This window comes from Oncorhynchus tshawytscha, linkage group LG03 (genome assembly GCF_018296145.1).
Source record: "Oncorhynchus tshawytscha isolate Ot180627B linkage group LG03, Otsh_v2.0, whole genome shotgun sequence".
Lineage (NCBI taxonomy): Eukaryota > Metazoa > Chordata > Actinopteri > Salmoniformes > Salmonidae > Oncorhynchus > Oncorhynchus tshawytscha.
In genome coordinates this window covers 37,423,200-37,441,527 of record NC_056431.1, presented here as the reverse complement: position 1 = coordinate 37,441,527, position 18,328 = coordinate 37,423,200, and the positions used below count along the sequence as shown (strand labels likewise).

General features: G+C 40.1%; 1 protein-coding gene across 7 annotated transcripts in view; it reads right to left on the bottom strand.

Annotated features, from left to right (window-relative positions):
• LOC112234982 (nck-associated protein 5-like) overlaps positions 1-18,328 on the bottom strand; it is a 128,767-nt gene that overhangs the window by 96,200 nt on the left and 14,239 nt on the right. For 2 of the 7 annotated variants that reach the window (XM_042315249.1, XM_024403345.2), the window contains exons 1-3: positions 7,784-8,096; positions 5,465-5,555; positions 3,647-3,808 (exon numbers count right to left, since the gene is read on the bottom strand). In XM_042315249.1, the coding sequence (XP_042171183.1) occupies positions 3,647-3,808; positions 5,465-5,555; positions 7,784-7,923 (393 nt within the window). In that variant the 5' untranslated portion in view covers positions 7,924-8,096. Of the gene's footprint in view, positions 1-3,646; positions 3,809-5,464; positions 5,556-7,783; positions 8,111-12,080; positions 12,204-14,359; positions 14,737-18,328 lie in introns of those variants that run through there. The other 5 variants (XM_024403374.2, XM_024403365.2, XM_024403359.2 and 2 more) reach the window with 5 other exon arrangements.

Below are 18,328 nucleotides of genomic sequence, written 5' to 3'. Positions count from 1 at the left end.
CCTCAGATCCAAAAATAAATAAATAAAACAAAGTTATACAGCTGCACCATTGAGAGCATCTTTTCTGGCTGCATCACCTCTTGGTGTGGCAACTGCTTGGCATCCAACCCCAAGGCGCGATAGAGGGGAGTGCGTATGGCCCAGTTCATCACTATGGCCGAGCTCCCTGCCATCCAGGACCTATATACCAGGCGGTGTCAGAGTAAGGCACGACAAATTGTCAAAGACTTCAGCCACCCAAGTCATAGACTGTTCTCTCTGCTACCGCACTGAAAGCTACCTCAATTGTCTCGTACCCCTGCAGATAGATTTGGTACTGGTACCCCGTATATATAACCAAGTCATCGTTACTCATTGTGATTTAATTCCTGGTGTTATTATTTTTCTATTATTTCTTTATTTTTCTCTCTGCATTGTTGTGAAGGACTTTGTAAGTAAGGATTTCACTGTCAAGCCTACACCTGTTGTTTACGAAGCATGTGACAAATCAAATTTAATTTGATTTTTTTATGTTTCACAGCTGGAAAACTAGGGAAGTAGTTAGAAATTAAATGAAACAATGTATAATGTCAATGATTGTCAGACTAAACGTTTATTTGCAAATATAATTTAAAGGGAAAGCAGAAACCAAAATATATATGTCAAAATATAAAATATGCAATAGCGTCTACAGAGGCAGACAAGGTATTCAATGTAATTTAAGAAGCCAGTTTATGGAAGTAATGGTCATGCTTGCTGTCATGCCCTGACCGTAGAGATCTTTTTATTCTCTATATTTGGTTGGTCAGGGTGTTAGTCGGGTGGGAAACTCTATGTTCGTTGTTTCAATGTTTTGGCCGGGTATGGTTCTCAATCAGGGACAGCTGTCTATCGTTGTCTCTGATTGGGAATCATACTTAGGCAGCCTTTTTTCCTTTTGTATTTGTGGGTAGTTGTCTTTGTTAGTGGCATTATAGCCTAGGTAAGCTTCACGGTCGTTTCCTTGTTCTTTGTTTTGTTGGTGACATTTATCTAATTAAAGGAAATGTACGCTCACCATGCTGCACCTTGGTCCGGTCCTTTCCATGATGACAACGATCGTGACACTTGTATGCTAAATGAAATGTGGACATCTTCCTCCTGACTCCAAATACATTCCATTGTAATACAATTAAAACTACTGCTGAGTTAGATGACAATGTTTCCATTAATCCAGTCTAATTAATGGGGATGGATATAATAGTCCATTAATCCTGTTGAGGGTATTGGGGTATAGGTGTGAATGTGAATATGATAGCCCTAAATCACATTCACATTCACATGGGGTGGGGCAAAGTTACTAAATCTTCCCTGTACGAACTGTTAAAGCAAAGGCAGATCAAAAAGACCTTGAAGTTGAACTATTTCTCCTCATCGTACGTGTTTTATCCAGTGCATGAATCCCTAACTTTTCCTATTTCATGAAAAAAAACGGGTAAAAAATGATTTAATTTAGTCACATGTACAGTACCAGTCAAACGTTTGAACACACCTACTAATTCAAGGGTTTTTCTTTTTTTGTGACTGTTTTAGAATAATAGTGTAGACATCAAAACTATGAAATAACACTTATGGAATCATGTAGTAAGCAAAAGTGTTAAACAAATCAAAATATACTTTACATTTGAGATTCTTCAAAGTAGTCACCCTTTGCCTTGATGACAGCTCTGCACACTCTTGAATTAGTGCACACAAAATGTACTTTTTCGCATTTACCGAATAAAGATTGAAAGTTTTTTCACTAAAACTGTTGAGTTAAATAACAAATTAGCCTATTCTGGTCTTGGCACGTGTGCAATAATATTTTATTTGTCAAATGGCAGTCAAGCATCGATCATCATGTCACCAGAATAACACCCTCTATTTTACTGGAAAGGAGCATCAAGATCACACTGAGTTTTCAACACCCTGTGAAGTTCATTGTAATTTTTTTAATCTGTAGCCTAAAAAACTGCATGGTTTCCAAAATCGCAGTGGGAGGACCACATCACATATCATCGTGTGACTTAAAGTTTACTTTGACATGATGGTAATTATATAATTACCGCTATTTCGATCATAATTAATTTTACCGACACTCAAGATCCCACCATGTAGAACTGACACATTTTCTGTCTGCATTTAAAAATTGTACCAAAACTTCCTGTTTCCATCACAGCTGTCGTGATTTTTTTTATACGGTATGACTTAAAAACTGTGGATGGAAACATGGTTACTGACAGTCACTCAATTTTCCCATCTCCCAAAACATGTTTTAGATTGCTACTGTAGGTAAGTTAGCCTAGCCAGCTATCTAAACCTTGTAGTAAACATCACCAAATTACCGACCGGGCACACAGGGCATGTGCTCAGGGGTCCTGAAATCCAGGGGACCCCCTATTGATTTCGTTGGTCACTCTCACTCAGATATAATTTGAACATGGCATAAATCAGGGAAAAATGTGTACACTTGCAGGAAATTTGCTTTAAAACTGCTAAAGTTTATTTTCACCTCATGGCAAAATTGCAATATTACCTTTGATACTGCAAACATTTCTCTCCACCCAAAAGCAAAATGAGTAGAATTGCATGAAATTCATCTTAAAACTGCAACATTTTCTCCGCTCCATGGCAAAATGTGAAGAATTACAGGAAATTAAGCTTAATAACACTGCAAAAACATTATCCACTGCCAACAGTGGGGGTACTAAAATGCCCACAAAGTTACCAAGTCTCGCTTAGGGCCCCCAAAATATAACTGATCTGGGATCTGCAGACAGTTTGTAACTCATGTTAGCTTTCTGTAGAGCAGGTGTGAATAAGGAATATATTCAAAGGAACAGTGGCTTCAAATGTTAACTACTAGTTCGTTACTGAATTATCACATACTGGATATGACTAAGTACTTTCAAGTCAGACCCATTCCTCTCTGCATGAATATACTCAGGCCTTTTCACATAGAAAATACTGAAATGGACACAAAGAATGAATAAAGTAGAATATAATATAATGAATAGAATCACTGTCATCTTTTCATCAAGCCTCTTTCTGCATTAACCTGGGACTATGTATTCAATGAGCTCTTAGCTCATAATGGAATCAGCCAGCCTAAAGTACGATTGACGGTCTAAGGAATGATACCTGGCAGCTTCAACAGACAAAATGAATATGTATGGTTATCAAAGTGTTTCTGACAGGCCAGATACTATCCCCTTCAGTACGCTGCCCACTGCACTATGGTATCCTCATATAACCTTTGGAGGACTTAAAATGTTTTCTTTATGGGCCATATTCAGACTAAAGATGCACACATGTCCAGTGTAGGGGCAGGCTTTTGTTCCACACAAGCAGTAACACACCTGGTTCAACTAATCGAAGCTTGACCAATCGGCTTTAATTAGTAGAATCAAGTGCATTTCTACTTGGTTGTCCGTCTCTGACCTACATACAGTACAAGTAACACCATTGTTACCGGCACTTTATCTACTCTTAATTTATGCTTAGATCATTATCCGAATGACATAATAAAATGAGCCAACTTCGAATCTAACCAAACATTTATATTGGTAATTAACCCTATGAAGTATCCATAAGAGAGGATGGAGAGAGGTAGTAAGGGGAAAATAGACTCTCATGTGCCTGAGCTTACCTCAAGGGCCCGCAGACGCTCTAGAATGGGATTGGTCTCGTCGTAGTCCTCCCCGTGTCCCCTACTGATGGCTCCTGGAGAGTTGGGCCTCCTTTCTTTCGAGGGGGGCAGTGGGCCCTCCAGACTGTCCTGCTGTTTCCACATCTCCTCCAGGAGTTTGTCCTAAACCAAAGAGAGAGAGGGGTTGCAGGGAGCCACAAAGTTGCTGAAACTATTTTTGTCTTGCATTGCCTATTGGAACTAAGGCGCTATTTGCCTCGTCTATTTTCTCCAACATACAATATACTTGTACATGTACACAAAGTATTAATAGAAATATATAGAATTTGGCCTACAGTATGGATTTTATTTCATCATATGCAGGAGGTGAACTGCTGTTCTGCATCTGCAGTTTGCTGTATATGGATGTAGCTACAAGAACTGTGAAGGCATGGAAATTAAGACTTCCAATTCATAGTATTTTTGACTCCTTCCAAGAAAAGCAATCACAGGATTTGTTTGATGTTACATTTGATATTTTTTAACTGCCTCTTCACAATTATAGTTGGTTTCATAGCCACCACTAACACAGTAGGCTACTTCTTATTTTGCTGGCTGCTCATTTCACCATTTTGCCACCATAACTCATAGGGCTTGTCCTTGGTTGACCCCCCCCCACCCCCAATGTTTATTGATTGACCCATAAACAATGTGGCATTAATTATCTGTAACATTATGAAATATGGAAGGAAGTCTCCTTCCTTCCATTAAGTATTGTGAACTAACTTTAAAAGCTCTGATGATTAAAAATGCATTTGAATTATGAGGCTTATTGGCATTTGCACTACGCTGTGTTAGTTTTTTTAATGTCAAACACTTTTACCCTCGCTACTTACAACAGTCAGTTGCATACCACAACTGTTCGAGATATGGAGTAATCGAAAAAGACGTGTGAGGGCGTGGTGTACTGTCGAGTCCATGAAACATCATGGCCGCAAATCGATTTAGTGTTCATCGCATTGCAACTTTCTCAAAACCAAGCAACCGTCCAGTAGACAATTAGTAAGGTCTCCAGTGACACATACGTCCCTCATAATTACTTATACATGCAGTGTAGTCCAGTGTTACATAAGTGTGTCTTAAAATCCAGCCACTTTCCCATTCATTCGGATTAACAATATGTTACAGGTACTTAAAACCTGAATTGTGGCCAAAGACCCCACAATGGGTTATAGAAAAAACAAAATAACATCTTGCAGAGAGACCATGGTGAAATGTTTGACAATACAATAGGACCCCATCAATGTATTGTACTGTAACGACCCTGGAATTTTGAATGAGTTGGTAGCGTTCCCCCATTTATGAACTATTTTGGGACTATGGTTAGCGTACTTGCCTTGGAGCCAGGTGACTAGGGTTCGAATAACCCCAGTGGTCGTACCTGCTCTTGGCGGTCACTGCATTGGTGTCAGAATGTGTGACTGACCTAAGCTACTACAGTATATGACATTCATCAGGAGATTTGATAGAATCTAGCCTAAGGGTGACCACTCTTCCCACTGTCACTTCCAAATACCCTATCCCCATGCTACTGTATGTACAGTAAGCTATTACAGGGGATTGCCGATGACAGTGAACTGAAAGTTCATATTTGTCTTTGTGATATGATCATTTCGCGCAAAAAATCTCTGTTCACAAACCTTTTATCCAACACTGTTAATTACAGAACCTGGAAGGTGATTTATCACGTTTTGCATACTTGCATCAAAAATTTTATTTATTTATTTAGTTAAACAACATAAACAGAAAGCAAATAAACCAATATGGTCAGTGCTGTACCTTGTAGGCCTTCATGAGGTCTAATGGATCCGCACTGGGGCCCTCCAGTGTGTCCTGGTTCTGTAGCAGGGTCCTCACCATCTCCTCCATGCTGCAGGCACACAGAGCAAGGGCACCAATCAGAACATAGAATGTGGAATAAACAAGCTTGAAGGAAAATGATCTTTTTTAAATGTTTTGCAACAGAAAACTAAAATGAGCCTTTCTTACTGGATACGTCCAGGTAGTCCCTTCCTGTGTCAGACAGTTTTGTTCCGCTTGATGCCTAATGAACACGATCCAGGTCTAAGCAACAGTATGGGCACAATAGGCTGGTTCATACAGTATATGGGAGGAGAAATAAATACATGTAACAGCACGTCATGAAGATGACATTGAATTTGTTTCAGATCGACACCCAGGACAGTGTGTCAACAAACAGAACAAAGTAACACTTTATTCTAGTGTAAAAGGCATCACTCTTTTACACCTGACATAACTATTATTTAAGCATCATGAATGCGTTATATGTAACCACATTGCCAAAACCTAAACTTAAACCTTAACTAACAACAAGTAGCCTACAAAGACACCTCAGTCGTCAATGAATAAGATCATAGCCCCAAAATATTTGGACTCTAACCCATTGTATCATACTTTAAATTTCTCTGTTGGTGAAGACTTTGCCCTTCAGTTAGTAACCTTTGCAAACAACCATCATGCTAGCTGACATTTGAGCTCTTAGTCCTCATTAAACTGGCAGATCCTTGTTTACGTATTTTTAATTGCTTTCCCTTAGAGCGCTGGATGCTTGAGAGACACCGACCACGTTTCTCATAATACTGTGCTCAGTGACATTTTTCCTGGTTATTTCCATAGCAACTTTTCTCCGCTTGATGCATGTGGCACGGATATTAGTCCAACCCAGCTAACTGTGACCAGGCCTTTGACAGTCTTGCCAGGCAACTCTTTGAGGGAAGGTCTTGTGTATTGGAGACACTGGCACTGACCTGCAAACTACCCAGCAAATGAACAGGAGAGGAAGTGAAGAACCCACTCATACTTGACTAGCAGGAAATTGCAAAAAAAAGCCAAGTAAAAACAAAGAAAAGGTGCCTCCCGAGTGGCAAAGAGGTCTAAGGTACTACAGTGCTTGAGGCGTCACTACAGATCCCAGGCTGTATCATAGCCGGCAGTGACCGGGAGACCCATGAGGCGACGCACAACTGGCCCAGTGTCGTCCGGGTTAGGGGAGCGTTTGGCCGGCCGGGATGTCCTTGTCCCATCACAATCTGGCGCTCCGGGCGCATGCACGCTGATACGGTCGCCAGTTGTACGGTGTTTCCTTCGACACATTGGTGGGGCTGGGTTAAGCAAGCAATGTGTCAAGAAGAGGTGCGGCTTGGCAGGGTCGTGTTTCGGAGGGCGTATGGCTCTCGACCTTCGCCTCTATGGAGTCCGTATGGGAGTTGCAGCAAGGGGACAAGACTGTAACCACCATTTGGACATCATGAAATTGGGGAGAAAATGGGGTAAAAAGTACAAAATAAAAAATAACAACAAATTTAAAGGAAAGTAACCAAATGGAATAATGAAACAATGCACACCGTTTTGGTTTACATTCAATTCAATGTATTTTTTAGACTAATTACTAGAAATGACTGGCTCACTGTGTGACATAGCTTGTAGTTACTTAATTAAGCACATAAGTTGCTGAACGGTATCAAGCGTTTGCATCATGATGTGCGAGTACTTTACTGAAATAATTTGCACCCTCGTTGATTTGTCCTTGTGACGTTTAGCCATAACCTCTTCTCAACCCTGCTGAGCGAGCCCCTCTTCTTAAAGCTTGTATAACAATCACACTCTCCTCTCTGTCCTTTTACCTGCTCTCCATTCACTTGTCACGCTGTACTTGACTCCCGGGCTAACCTATGGCAGCCTGGTGCTTTGTGTCACATTACTGTTTCATTCGCAGATATCGCTTTCTCAGTGAGACTGGTATGCAGGACATAATAGTCTCACTACAGCTCAGCTTTGTCTCATTCAGAATATCTTATCCCCATTTGCGTGCTTTTCCATGTATCACAGCTTTGTCTCACTACATCTCATTCTCACTCTCTTTATCCAGTCACATACTGTATGATACCGTTCTCTGAACATCACAGCAATGTCTCATTCATTATATTCGCTGTCTCATTATGTCTCGGCTCTGTCCTACTTCATACATGGCAATCCATATAAAATGACATGCTCTTGAACTAAGCTATTGTTTATCTTCACCCTCAATACAAAATAAAAACCTTTTAAACTCCTCTTATAACACAGTCAACCACTCACCCCATGCTGTTTTTCCATCCAAATTCTGGGACGTTGTTGTTCCCTCTAAATGACGCTATAAACATGGTGCGCATATTCCTCAGGGCCATACTGTATTCATACTGGGATTCGGTTAGCAATCCGTGTGTATGAGTGGGCATTTGGTAAAAGTGGGTCTCCGGCCTCTTTATGTAGGCCAGTGAGGAATAATGTGAGCCTGAGTGCTCCCGGAATTGGAAAATGACATGTTCCACCCTCTGTTTGACTATTCACTAAAAAGGAGGCCCCTGTTTCTGTGACAACCCTATCCCATGACTCTGGGCCTGGCAGGGATAAAGGTTGGGAGTGAAGCCCTCTTCCATCTGTCCAAAAAACGGAATTCCTCAAGGGCAAGGTCAATGCAGTGTTTAAGGCCTTTACTCGTAATCAGTTAATCAGTAATAGCCTTCATTTAGCTCATTGTTGCACTCTGGATGGAGTTTGATGAACTCCTCTAAAGATAATGTTATTTTGCTCATACAGGACTTACAATTTCACAAAATATCAGAACTGAGACATTAGTCCCTGTTCTACTGTGTCATGTGCTCACTGCTTTCTATCAAGCATGCACGGCAAACTATAGAAACGTTGTTAAAAGATACGACCAAGATACGGCCGAAAACAACAGTTGTCTTGTTTTCATGGATTACTAAAACAAGGCTATATTATGAGTCGTCTTTCCAGTCAGACAGACCGTTTAGACGGACACAAATGTTCAGACAGACAACCTATTCAGACAGACAGACAGAGCGCAAAGGGACGGACAGGCGGACGGACGGACGGACAATGTAAATATGTAAATGCACAAACACATTCCCGTAAACATATAGCTAGCCTACTGTCACACAGATAGGAAAGGAGGCGGGTTATACCATCCCTGGCTTGTAAAGCACCCCTAGTAAAGCACCCTGTTTTAATTGAGTTTTTTTTTACTGCATTACTGTTGGACCACTAACCGTGACAGCATTGAAACATCAGAGCCACAAATCAACTTGAGACAGAAATACAATCAGGTGGAATGTCCCTTCATGGATTGGGATCATGCTAGGTCCACGTTGTGGTAACCTCTTATCACCTTTTCTTGACCAAGATCCAAAAGGACAACAAAAAAACAAGTCCTGGCGACTTAGTGCTTCAGTGTGTTTCAGTGTTGGCCTTTTGGTGTACTCTGTCTGCCCTTGTCCTCATCTGTCTATAGTAAAGTCATATGAAGACACGCCCATGGGCAGTAGCTCATGAGGGAATTCCACCGTGAAAAAGCATGGATAAGAGTAAACCATAAGAATTACAGCTCTTCTATAAAATGTTTGATTACCATCTTGTACCATTAATTATTTTTCATAGACAAATTTGTTCTATTGATGGTTATGGTTAGTATTTGTTGAGCCGTTATCTAATAAATGGTAAGATGACCTTCTCATTAGATTACAAATTATACCGTTTTGATAGTTATTTAATATTGTGGCAAGTATTTTAAGTGTTGATAGTGTTAGCATTTTGCAAGAGAAATGTGTTGTTTTGGCAAACGCACTTGCAGTTTAGTGGGCTGTGTTTTACTGTTTGCAAAAGTGATCCCTGTTACGAGTGTTAGGCAATCGAGAAAAACTGTAATCGCACAAAGAGGCCTGACAGATATACTGCTAGGTATTGTTAAATGCGTATTGGGGATCTGGGACCACTTAAACCTCTTGCATTACAAGGATAAAGCATTACATTTCTAATTGTGGAACGTTGCTAATGTTGCAAGCATTTGGTTAATGTGTGTGTGTGTGTGCATGCATGTGCAATTTCTGCACACCTGTGTGTGTGTGTGTGTGTGTGTGTGTGTGTGTGTGTGTGTGTGTGTGTGTGTGTGTGTGTGTGTGTGTGTGTGTGTGTGTGTGTGTGTGTGTGTGTGTGTTCAACTCAACACGTGCATATTCCCCTTGTGTGTGGTTATCTAGATTTTCTCCATTGAAGCCACAGACAAAGGGACAACCACCTTATCACCAAATGGCTTGTTGCTGCACCATAACATTTTGCTGCCAAAGGCTACAATTCTCAAAACCTCCCCCCATCTCCAGCACACAATGTGTGAATGGATGCCCTAGTTTTACAAACAGGCCGTGAAGTGACCCCTTTCACTGTCCACTCCAATGACAGACCCTAACTACTGTAGCCCTGCTAATCCGAGGCAGGCAGGCAGAGACTAACTCAGAGCACAATGCTGCCTTCTGCTCTCCAGGGTTGTCATTACTGAACAGCCACAGCTTTCTAATGCACTGAGGTGTGTCTGGATACCAGAAGCTCCACAGGAAAAACACTTTTAATTCTGGAGTTGCGGCTGAATACTGTCAAGAGGGGGAAGCGGGTCACTAAAGTGGATGGTGTACTAGTTCACTCCAAATGAAAGGTTGTCAGGCATTTTCAATTGTTCGGTTCTCCACCAACAGTAATGGATGAAATAGTATCATCTGGTACAGGAACCACAGATATCAATTTACCTCTGTAACGCCGGATCAAAAAGTGGTTTGATTCTTCTACACAATTATCATATCTCTCTGTCTGAAAATGGTCTGTACAACAGTTATTCGGCTCCGCCTCGATTAGACCAAACCACATAAACTTTCTGTAGTCCTGCACCTCATTTACTTTTGTAGGGAGGCAAAACCTTTTTGTGTCTATTGAACTGGGTTTATTTCTGTACATAGTTGTAAAATGAAGATGTGTGCTTGTCAATTAATATAGCAGTGCTTTAACAATAATTTGTATTTATCAGTTATGTTAATTGTTTTGAATTACTCATTAGTAACAATTATGTTTAATTATGTTTTTTTTATACAAATCTAATTATAGACAGTACTTTAACTTCACTGGAACTCATACAATGAATGTTTAAAGCTTTAATCATTTGTACTGTACAATCATAACAATGAATCCAAATTAAATCATTTTAAAATGCGCATAAACATAGATCTCTCTCGCACACTGCATGATGTTTATGTTTAAAGGAGCAAGTACCATGAAGATATAAACTAAACTAAGGAATCTATTTGATTGGATGTGCTTTTCTAAAACATTAAATCACAGACACTGCACGAAACCAGTGGTGGACTTACCATTAGGCAGAAGAGGCAATTGCCTCAGGCCTCACATCATCAAAGGGCCTTGTGAGCTGGGCATAATTTAAACAAAAATTACACTTGTAAAAAATTGAATAATCTCTCTGTTTGAGGCTCCCCCGAGCTCCGCTCGAGGCCTTTCATTGAAATTAAGCTGCAGGAATGAGGCTCTTTCAGAGTAGGGCAGAAAAAAAGAAAAAGAAAGAAAGTACACTTCGTTTTACCAGAAAAATGACATAAGTTAATGCATTTCTTTAGTAAAAAGACAGGTGCTAATGATTATACTACCATCATCGTCGAGGCAAAGGACATGTATGTGTAGCTCATGTACTGTATGTGATGCACACTGGCCAAAAATAATATGGCTTGTCATACTATTTTTGTCCAGACAGCACCAGATACATGGGCTACATATATTAATACAGAGGGGCGCTGTTTTGCTCACTCAGATGCTTTCTCCTGTGAGATAGATTTAGCCACTTGCGAATTGAAGGAAAGTGCATGGTGCACGGTCTGGATGCAGGAATTATTTTGGATGAATTATCACGCACTGAGAAGGTGATCAAAATCAAATAAATCTAGTTGCTGAATTTCTGCAAAACGTTTTTATTTCATATGAAGTTTTAGAGAAAAGTGTTGACACCTGGCTTTGTAGTTTTTCATTGAAACAACGTCAACAGACGACAGTACGGTACCCATCTGTCGATTCTGTAACCTTTACTGAATTTAAAGCTGATCTGGGTTCATATTACATAGATTTATTGTAGTGACAGACAGAAGGATATTAACCTGGAATATTACTGCGTTGGCCATGTTTGAATATACTACCACAGTGTTTGGGTTGGGTTGCGTTGTCTGGGTTCTGTCTAGGTTGCCATGGGGTTCTCATGGGGTCACTATGCACAGTTCTTCAGGTGTTGCATAACACAAGGGAATATGTAAATGTCATTTTCCACCTGAAATTTCTCAAACATACCATTCCATTTAATGGAGGTAAGGTTTTTGTCATGGTGTTTATAGTGTTGGTGAGGTGTGGTTTGAGTTGTCATATAGCGATAAATATGCTAAAGGGTGTAATTCCCTCACACGAAAGTGACAGGAAACAATTGTGTTGGTTACATCTATGCTGCATGGCACCCTAAGGTGGTGTGGGTGGACGTGAAGTTGCGTTACAGTACCTGGAGTAGTGTTGTTGGAGTGACACCATCTGGCTATGTGTCTGCTGAGCCTTGTCCCTCTCCTCTCTCTCTCTACGACCCAGATGTTGTTTGTTCTCCAGCTAGGCTGATGGATCACTCAGGCTGTAAGAAGAATGAATACCGGTTGTAACATAAATAAACATACTATTTTTTCTGTTCATCTTGCATGATATCATAGTCCTTTATCTACGCAAAGATAGCAGGTTACATCCCTTCACCTTATTCACCAACATAAGAACAAAGCAAATTGGCATGCTACTTGTGAAAACTTCAAAAACAATGTGTTATAACCCCATAGTTGACAGGTTACAGGTCTGACTACATCCCAATGACATTTGGGAAAATACTTAGGGTGAACTGCAGTTGTGGCGATATGAAAAAATCTGAGTTGTGGCCTGCCACCTACAGTGCCTTCAGAAATTATTCACACTAGTGGTGCACCTGTTCAGCAGTTTGTTCACCCGCAGCCACCTGCAATTGCTAATAACCCGCAACCCGCAACTACCCGACTGACTATATGTGATAAAGTGAAAATCTGAGGCCAGCACACGACTCTAACCCGCAAATATAGTGTTCCCTTTTTTTCTCTTGAACATGTTTTTCTTCAACATTTAGGCTATTCCTTTATTTATTGAATATTGAAGCCTATTGAACAGTAGCCTATGTGATGATGCGAGCTCTCTTCTGCTCTCTCATCATGTCGAACCACCGTTCTCCATTCCACATGCTGCCAAGTAGCCTACAAACATTTCCATTTCTATAAACTGCATTACTGCCATTGCAACTTATGAGCGCACCATTTGTTTGTGCTGTTAGAGGTAACACAAACTCAATCACTATTTCATTTGTTTATAAAAGAATGTGCTTTATTTTTTGAGTTTTATTCATTGTAGGCTAATAGGCTACCTGTTGGTTTGAGAGATTTGTGGGTGTTGGGCATGCAGTGTTGCTAGTGCACGCCACACCTGTCTGTAGGCTATTTCACTCTATCATTGCATTGGTTAGTCAATTGGGATTCATACTATATTCTGACAATTATCCATTGTTTTACTCAACCAGTAACGCAATTCTGGTTTAAGTTTACTGTGGTGAAGACTGTATGGAGAGGCACTCCAGACATCCTCAATGGCTAAGTTCCTTGGGGTCACACTTCAAGAAAACTTGCCCTGGAGTGCCCACATAGAGTGCCTGGAGAAGAAGGGAATCAAGCGCCTGAACCACCCGAGGGTATTCTGCAGGAAAAAAGTAGGTAGCCACTCCAGGAACAGCCATCAGTGTATCAGAGCTATCAGAGTGTTCCAGAGCTGCATCCGGCCTTTTGAGTATGCTACACCAGCCTGGTGTAACGTGGGGAGGTCTCATGTCAGAAAACTTCAGATCGTTCAAAACATTGCCATCCCCACGTTTGTTGGCTACAGCCTGAATTTAAAGTTGATTAAATTACAGCCTGAATTTAAAAATGATATAATTGAGATTTTGTGTCATTGGCCTACACACAATACCCCATATATATATATATATATATATATATATATATATATATATATATATATATATATATATATATATATATATGTGTGTGTATTTTTACTTTATTTTAAGTCATTAAAAATAAAAGTAAATATTCAACTCTTTTGATATGGCAAAAAATAAGTTCAGTAAGTAAAAATTTGCTTAAAGAGTCACATAATAAGTTGCATGGACTCTGTGTGAAGTAATAGTGTTTAACATGCTTTTTGAATGACTATCTCCTCTCAGTCTGTGCTAGCAAAACAGTCCTTTGGCTCAACATCCGCTTATTTGGACCACTTCCTTGTTGAGCGTGTCACTGGTCCTTCCTGTTTGAGCATGAATCAGGAGGATAGAGTTATGGTCAGATTTGCCAAAGGAAGGGTGAGGGAGAGCCTTGTATGCATTTCTGTGTGTGGAGTAAAGGTGATCAAGAGTTTTGCCGCCTTTAGTTGCTCAGGTGATATGCTAGTTTCTCTGCATTCAAATCACCAGCCACGAGAAGCGTCGCCTCTGGATGTGTGTTATCTTGTTTGCGTATGGCCCTATACAGCTCATTGAGTGCGGTCTTAGTGCCAGCATCAGTTTTCCCTGGTAAATAGACAACTATGAAAATTATAAATTAAAACTCTCTTGGTAAATAGTATAGTCTGCAGCTTATCATGAGGTATTCTAACTCAGAGGAGACTTCATTAACATTGGAGATCGCGCACCAGCTGTGAACAAAGAGGCATACCCCTCCCCCTCACCTTACCTGAGGCTGCCGTCCAGTCTAGATGATGTATGGAAAAGCCAGCGAGATGTATATTATCAATGTTCAGCCACGACTCTGAGAAACAGAGAATGTTTCAGATCTTCAGGTCCCGTTGATAGTAGTCTCGAGCGGAGCTCGTCCAGTTTGTTCTCTAGTGAATTTACATTCGCCAATAGGATGGAGGGTAGAGGCGGTTTATTTGCTAGCCAGCGTCAGGATGCCGCTTCGTTTGCTTCTCTTGCGCCGTTACTTCGTCTTTTGAGTCCCAGGGATTAGGGCCTGATCGGGAGTAAGCAGAACATCCAGAGCTGCCGACTCGTTGAAATTGTCATCCAAATTGAGGTTAGTGATCGCTGTTCTGATGTCCAGAAGCTTATTTTCAGTCATAGGAAACAATGGCGGAGACATTATGTAGAGATCAGTGGGGGAAAAAAACACACAAAATAGAAGAATTGGTCAGGAGCCCCTAAAATGTCTGGTATCCACTGCAGCGCCATCTCACAAAAAAATATTTGCATTAAAATGTTGGTTCTTTGACTCATTCAATAATATTTTCCATAGTCAGAGATAGGGAATATTTTCCTTAATCTGACCATCATTTTTATTGGAAAGCTATGCCTTCAAAACAAACGATTCACTTGTAACTCAGCCTTGAGTGTCCCAGACAATGTCAAGTCTGTGATATTATTTATGAGCTTCGTCCAGTAAAATGTTGGTTCATTGACTCATTCAACAATCTTTTCCATAGTCAAAGATATGGTCTTTTTCCTAAAACTTGTATGCAATTTAGAATGGTGCAATTATTTGTTGGACAGAAACATGTTTTTACTTGTAGATACATATTCATCATCATTAGTCTTATATTCTCAGCATATTTCTCCTTCAAAATAACCATATTAATCTCTCCAGCAAGTATCATCCCAAACATTTACATTTGATCTACAAATGTGCAAGTACTCAATTTGAATGCCCGTTTTTGTCATATTTGTCTGCCTCTCGGTTGCGGAAACTAGGTGCCTGGCAGTATTGACTATAACCTGAGTCATTACTCCCATCTAGTGGTGAACACAATCAGTTACTAGAGGGGAATAAGGTATGGAGCCATGAAATCAAGCTCCATGTCACGTGAAATTAAGCTCCCTGTCACATGAAATCAAGCTCCCTGTCACGTGAAATCAAGCTCCATGTCACATGACATCAAGCTTCATGTCACGTGACATTTGATTTAATCGCAGCATGTATTTATTTTTCTAGTAGCATTTAGGCACTACATTCATGTCACTCTTATGGATATTCTGTGTATGGGCATTACGCATACAAAAGGAGACATTACTATTCTTAAATATATGCTGTGGAAAATACTCCATACTCCTGGTTATTAAACAGATCTCATGTATGGGCATTATGTAACAGTCTGCCTCACAGAACATTATCGATGTTCTCTTTATTATGTCCTGCAGATGGAGCTCTCAGCACAAGAGCATGATTCTTTGACATGCAGTGAAAAATAATCTGGAATTTACTCTTGTATGCGTTGGTGGATAAATAGCATGATCTGCACACATTGTATTCATGTCAAAATCTCTCCATTAAATTCAGTGTAATATTCCATCATAATATAATGGTAACAATGCCATCATTTTAAAGCTTGTGGATTTTGAATCCATGGAGATGGTTCATAATCGTTAAATGTCAAATCCTTTCTAAAAGAGCAGTTTGCCTAGCTCAAAATCTGCTCATTAATAACAATGAATAAAGAAATGCATAGACTCTGCATTTCAAAAACAAAGCTATATCTACAATATCTATCAAAGGGCCCGTGAAGAGCAGAGACTACAGTAGCATACACAGGCAAAATCAAATGCAGATTTGTGATCTACGAGAGTTCACTGAATTAAGTAGGATCTGCTGGAACTCAGGACAAGTGACCTAGATCAGGAGTGTCACACTAGCATGTTAGAGGGCCGTGCGAGAGCTGCTGTCCTGGGTTTTGTTCTGTATTTAATTACATTACCAAGCCAAATGATTCACCCATTGTTGGAGTTTACTGTGAGGACAAACATGATAGGCCCTCGTATGCTCAGATAAACACAACTATGGAGTAGGATGCTGTTAAATCTTCAGTTCATATGTGTGCAGTACTTAAATGTGTGCAAATCAACATGCGCAAACATTTATACCGCAATCCTGAATTGAGCCCATGGTGTGGGAACAATTGAGGGTGGGCCCACAGTCATTCCATTGCTGTCTTGTCAGCAGCAGCCAGCAAGCAGTACACTGGTATGTGTGCTTATTTGGAAAAACTTAGGACAGAAAAGTAAACACTGTCATTAAATGTTTTCCTCTGGGTGGAGGGTAAAATTGGTATAATTGAGGAAGCTCTCCTCTTCCTCTCGCATTGATGTTTTGAATGAATTAGGGTAAGGCCTTGGGGACCTTTACATTCAGATATTTCTTCAGTAACTCACATCCTGCTGCAACCCAGAAAACTTGATCATTTGACATATCTTGTACAGTGTACTGTTCTGTTTTATTCCGGAACCCAGAACCAACCATTTCCCCTCCACATCTCAGATTCAGTAGTACCGACAGACATTTAACATGCATTATGTTAAAAGACTACGTGCTTTTTGACTTAAAAAAGGGGATTCTTTAGAAAAATTGTGTATAGGGCAAAGCGATATATCGAATTTTACAACGGGTGGTTCTAATCCTGAATGCTGATTGGTTAAAACTGCATTCCAGACGGTTTCTATTCCACAAGTTACAACCAGCTAAATCTATGACGTTAAAATACCTATTTAGTCTGTTCCATCTGACTGCGCAATCCACTGTCTCATCAGCCATGCCAGAAAATGTATATACTTGATCTCCACTATAAAAAGCATCTAGACCTCCGCTATAAATAGCATCTAGACATTATCTCACATTTCTTTTTACTGAGATTTAGTATTCAACTGTGGAGATTTGTATAAACCTTGCTGTCTGTCTCTCCAACATTGCAACATTGTTTCAATATTCAAATTCAATCTCCAGCTGTCCCATAGTAACGAATGTAATGGGAGTCTGGACGAGACAGACAAGCAGGCAATGTTTCTTAGCCAGTCAAAAACATGAATCAGCTGGCATCCTTTTTCTGGATACATACAAATAAATGTAAATTGAAAAAGGGTCAAACTAAATGATGGTTAGCTAGTTTGCAGCCTTTCCAGCTTCAGTTTGAAGTGATTGTGTTAGCTGTGTTATTGGCTAGCTCCACTGAACAACAGTGTCCTGACGAGTGAGCAAATGTTCTATGTCAGGTGAAATCGCACCTCATTAGCTTATTGTGGGGCGGCAGGGTAGCCTAGTGGTTAGAGCTTTGGACTAGTAACCAAAAGGATGCAAGTTCATATCCCCGAGCTGACAAAGTACAAATCTGTCGTTCTGCCCCTGAACAGGCAGTTAACCCACTGTTCCTAGGCCATCATTGAAAAAAAAATTGTTCTTAACTGACTTGCCTAGTTAAATAAAGGTAAAAAATATTGTTATGGATGTATCCAAGTAAATGTCACTATAAAACAGCTTATGCAAATGCAGCTACTTTGATGTTATTCTGGCAACACTTTTTGACATGACTGTAAATTAGCTTTGTTGGCTAGCTAGCAAGCAAGAGATAGGAACAATGGAACTTTTAGAACGAACGACTGGATCCATAGATACAGAACAGATAGAACGAATAACAAGCTGGGCTTGGGTAGCAACCCTAAATTTGTGTCAGGACTGTATCTTGTGAAAGGATGAAATAGTATGAATAAATGTATCAAAAAACAGTTTTTAATGAAAATATGTCAATCATTATTAGAATATGTTGGTAACCTGTTTTATAAAAGTGCTAATGTTCTCAGTACATCATGCAGACAGGAATAAAGAACTCTCGGGGAAGAAGCAAGGCGGGGGTCTATGTTCCATGATTAACTAGTCA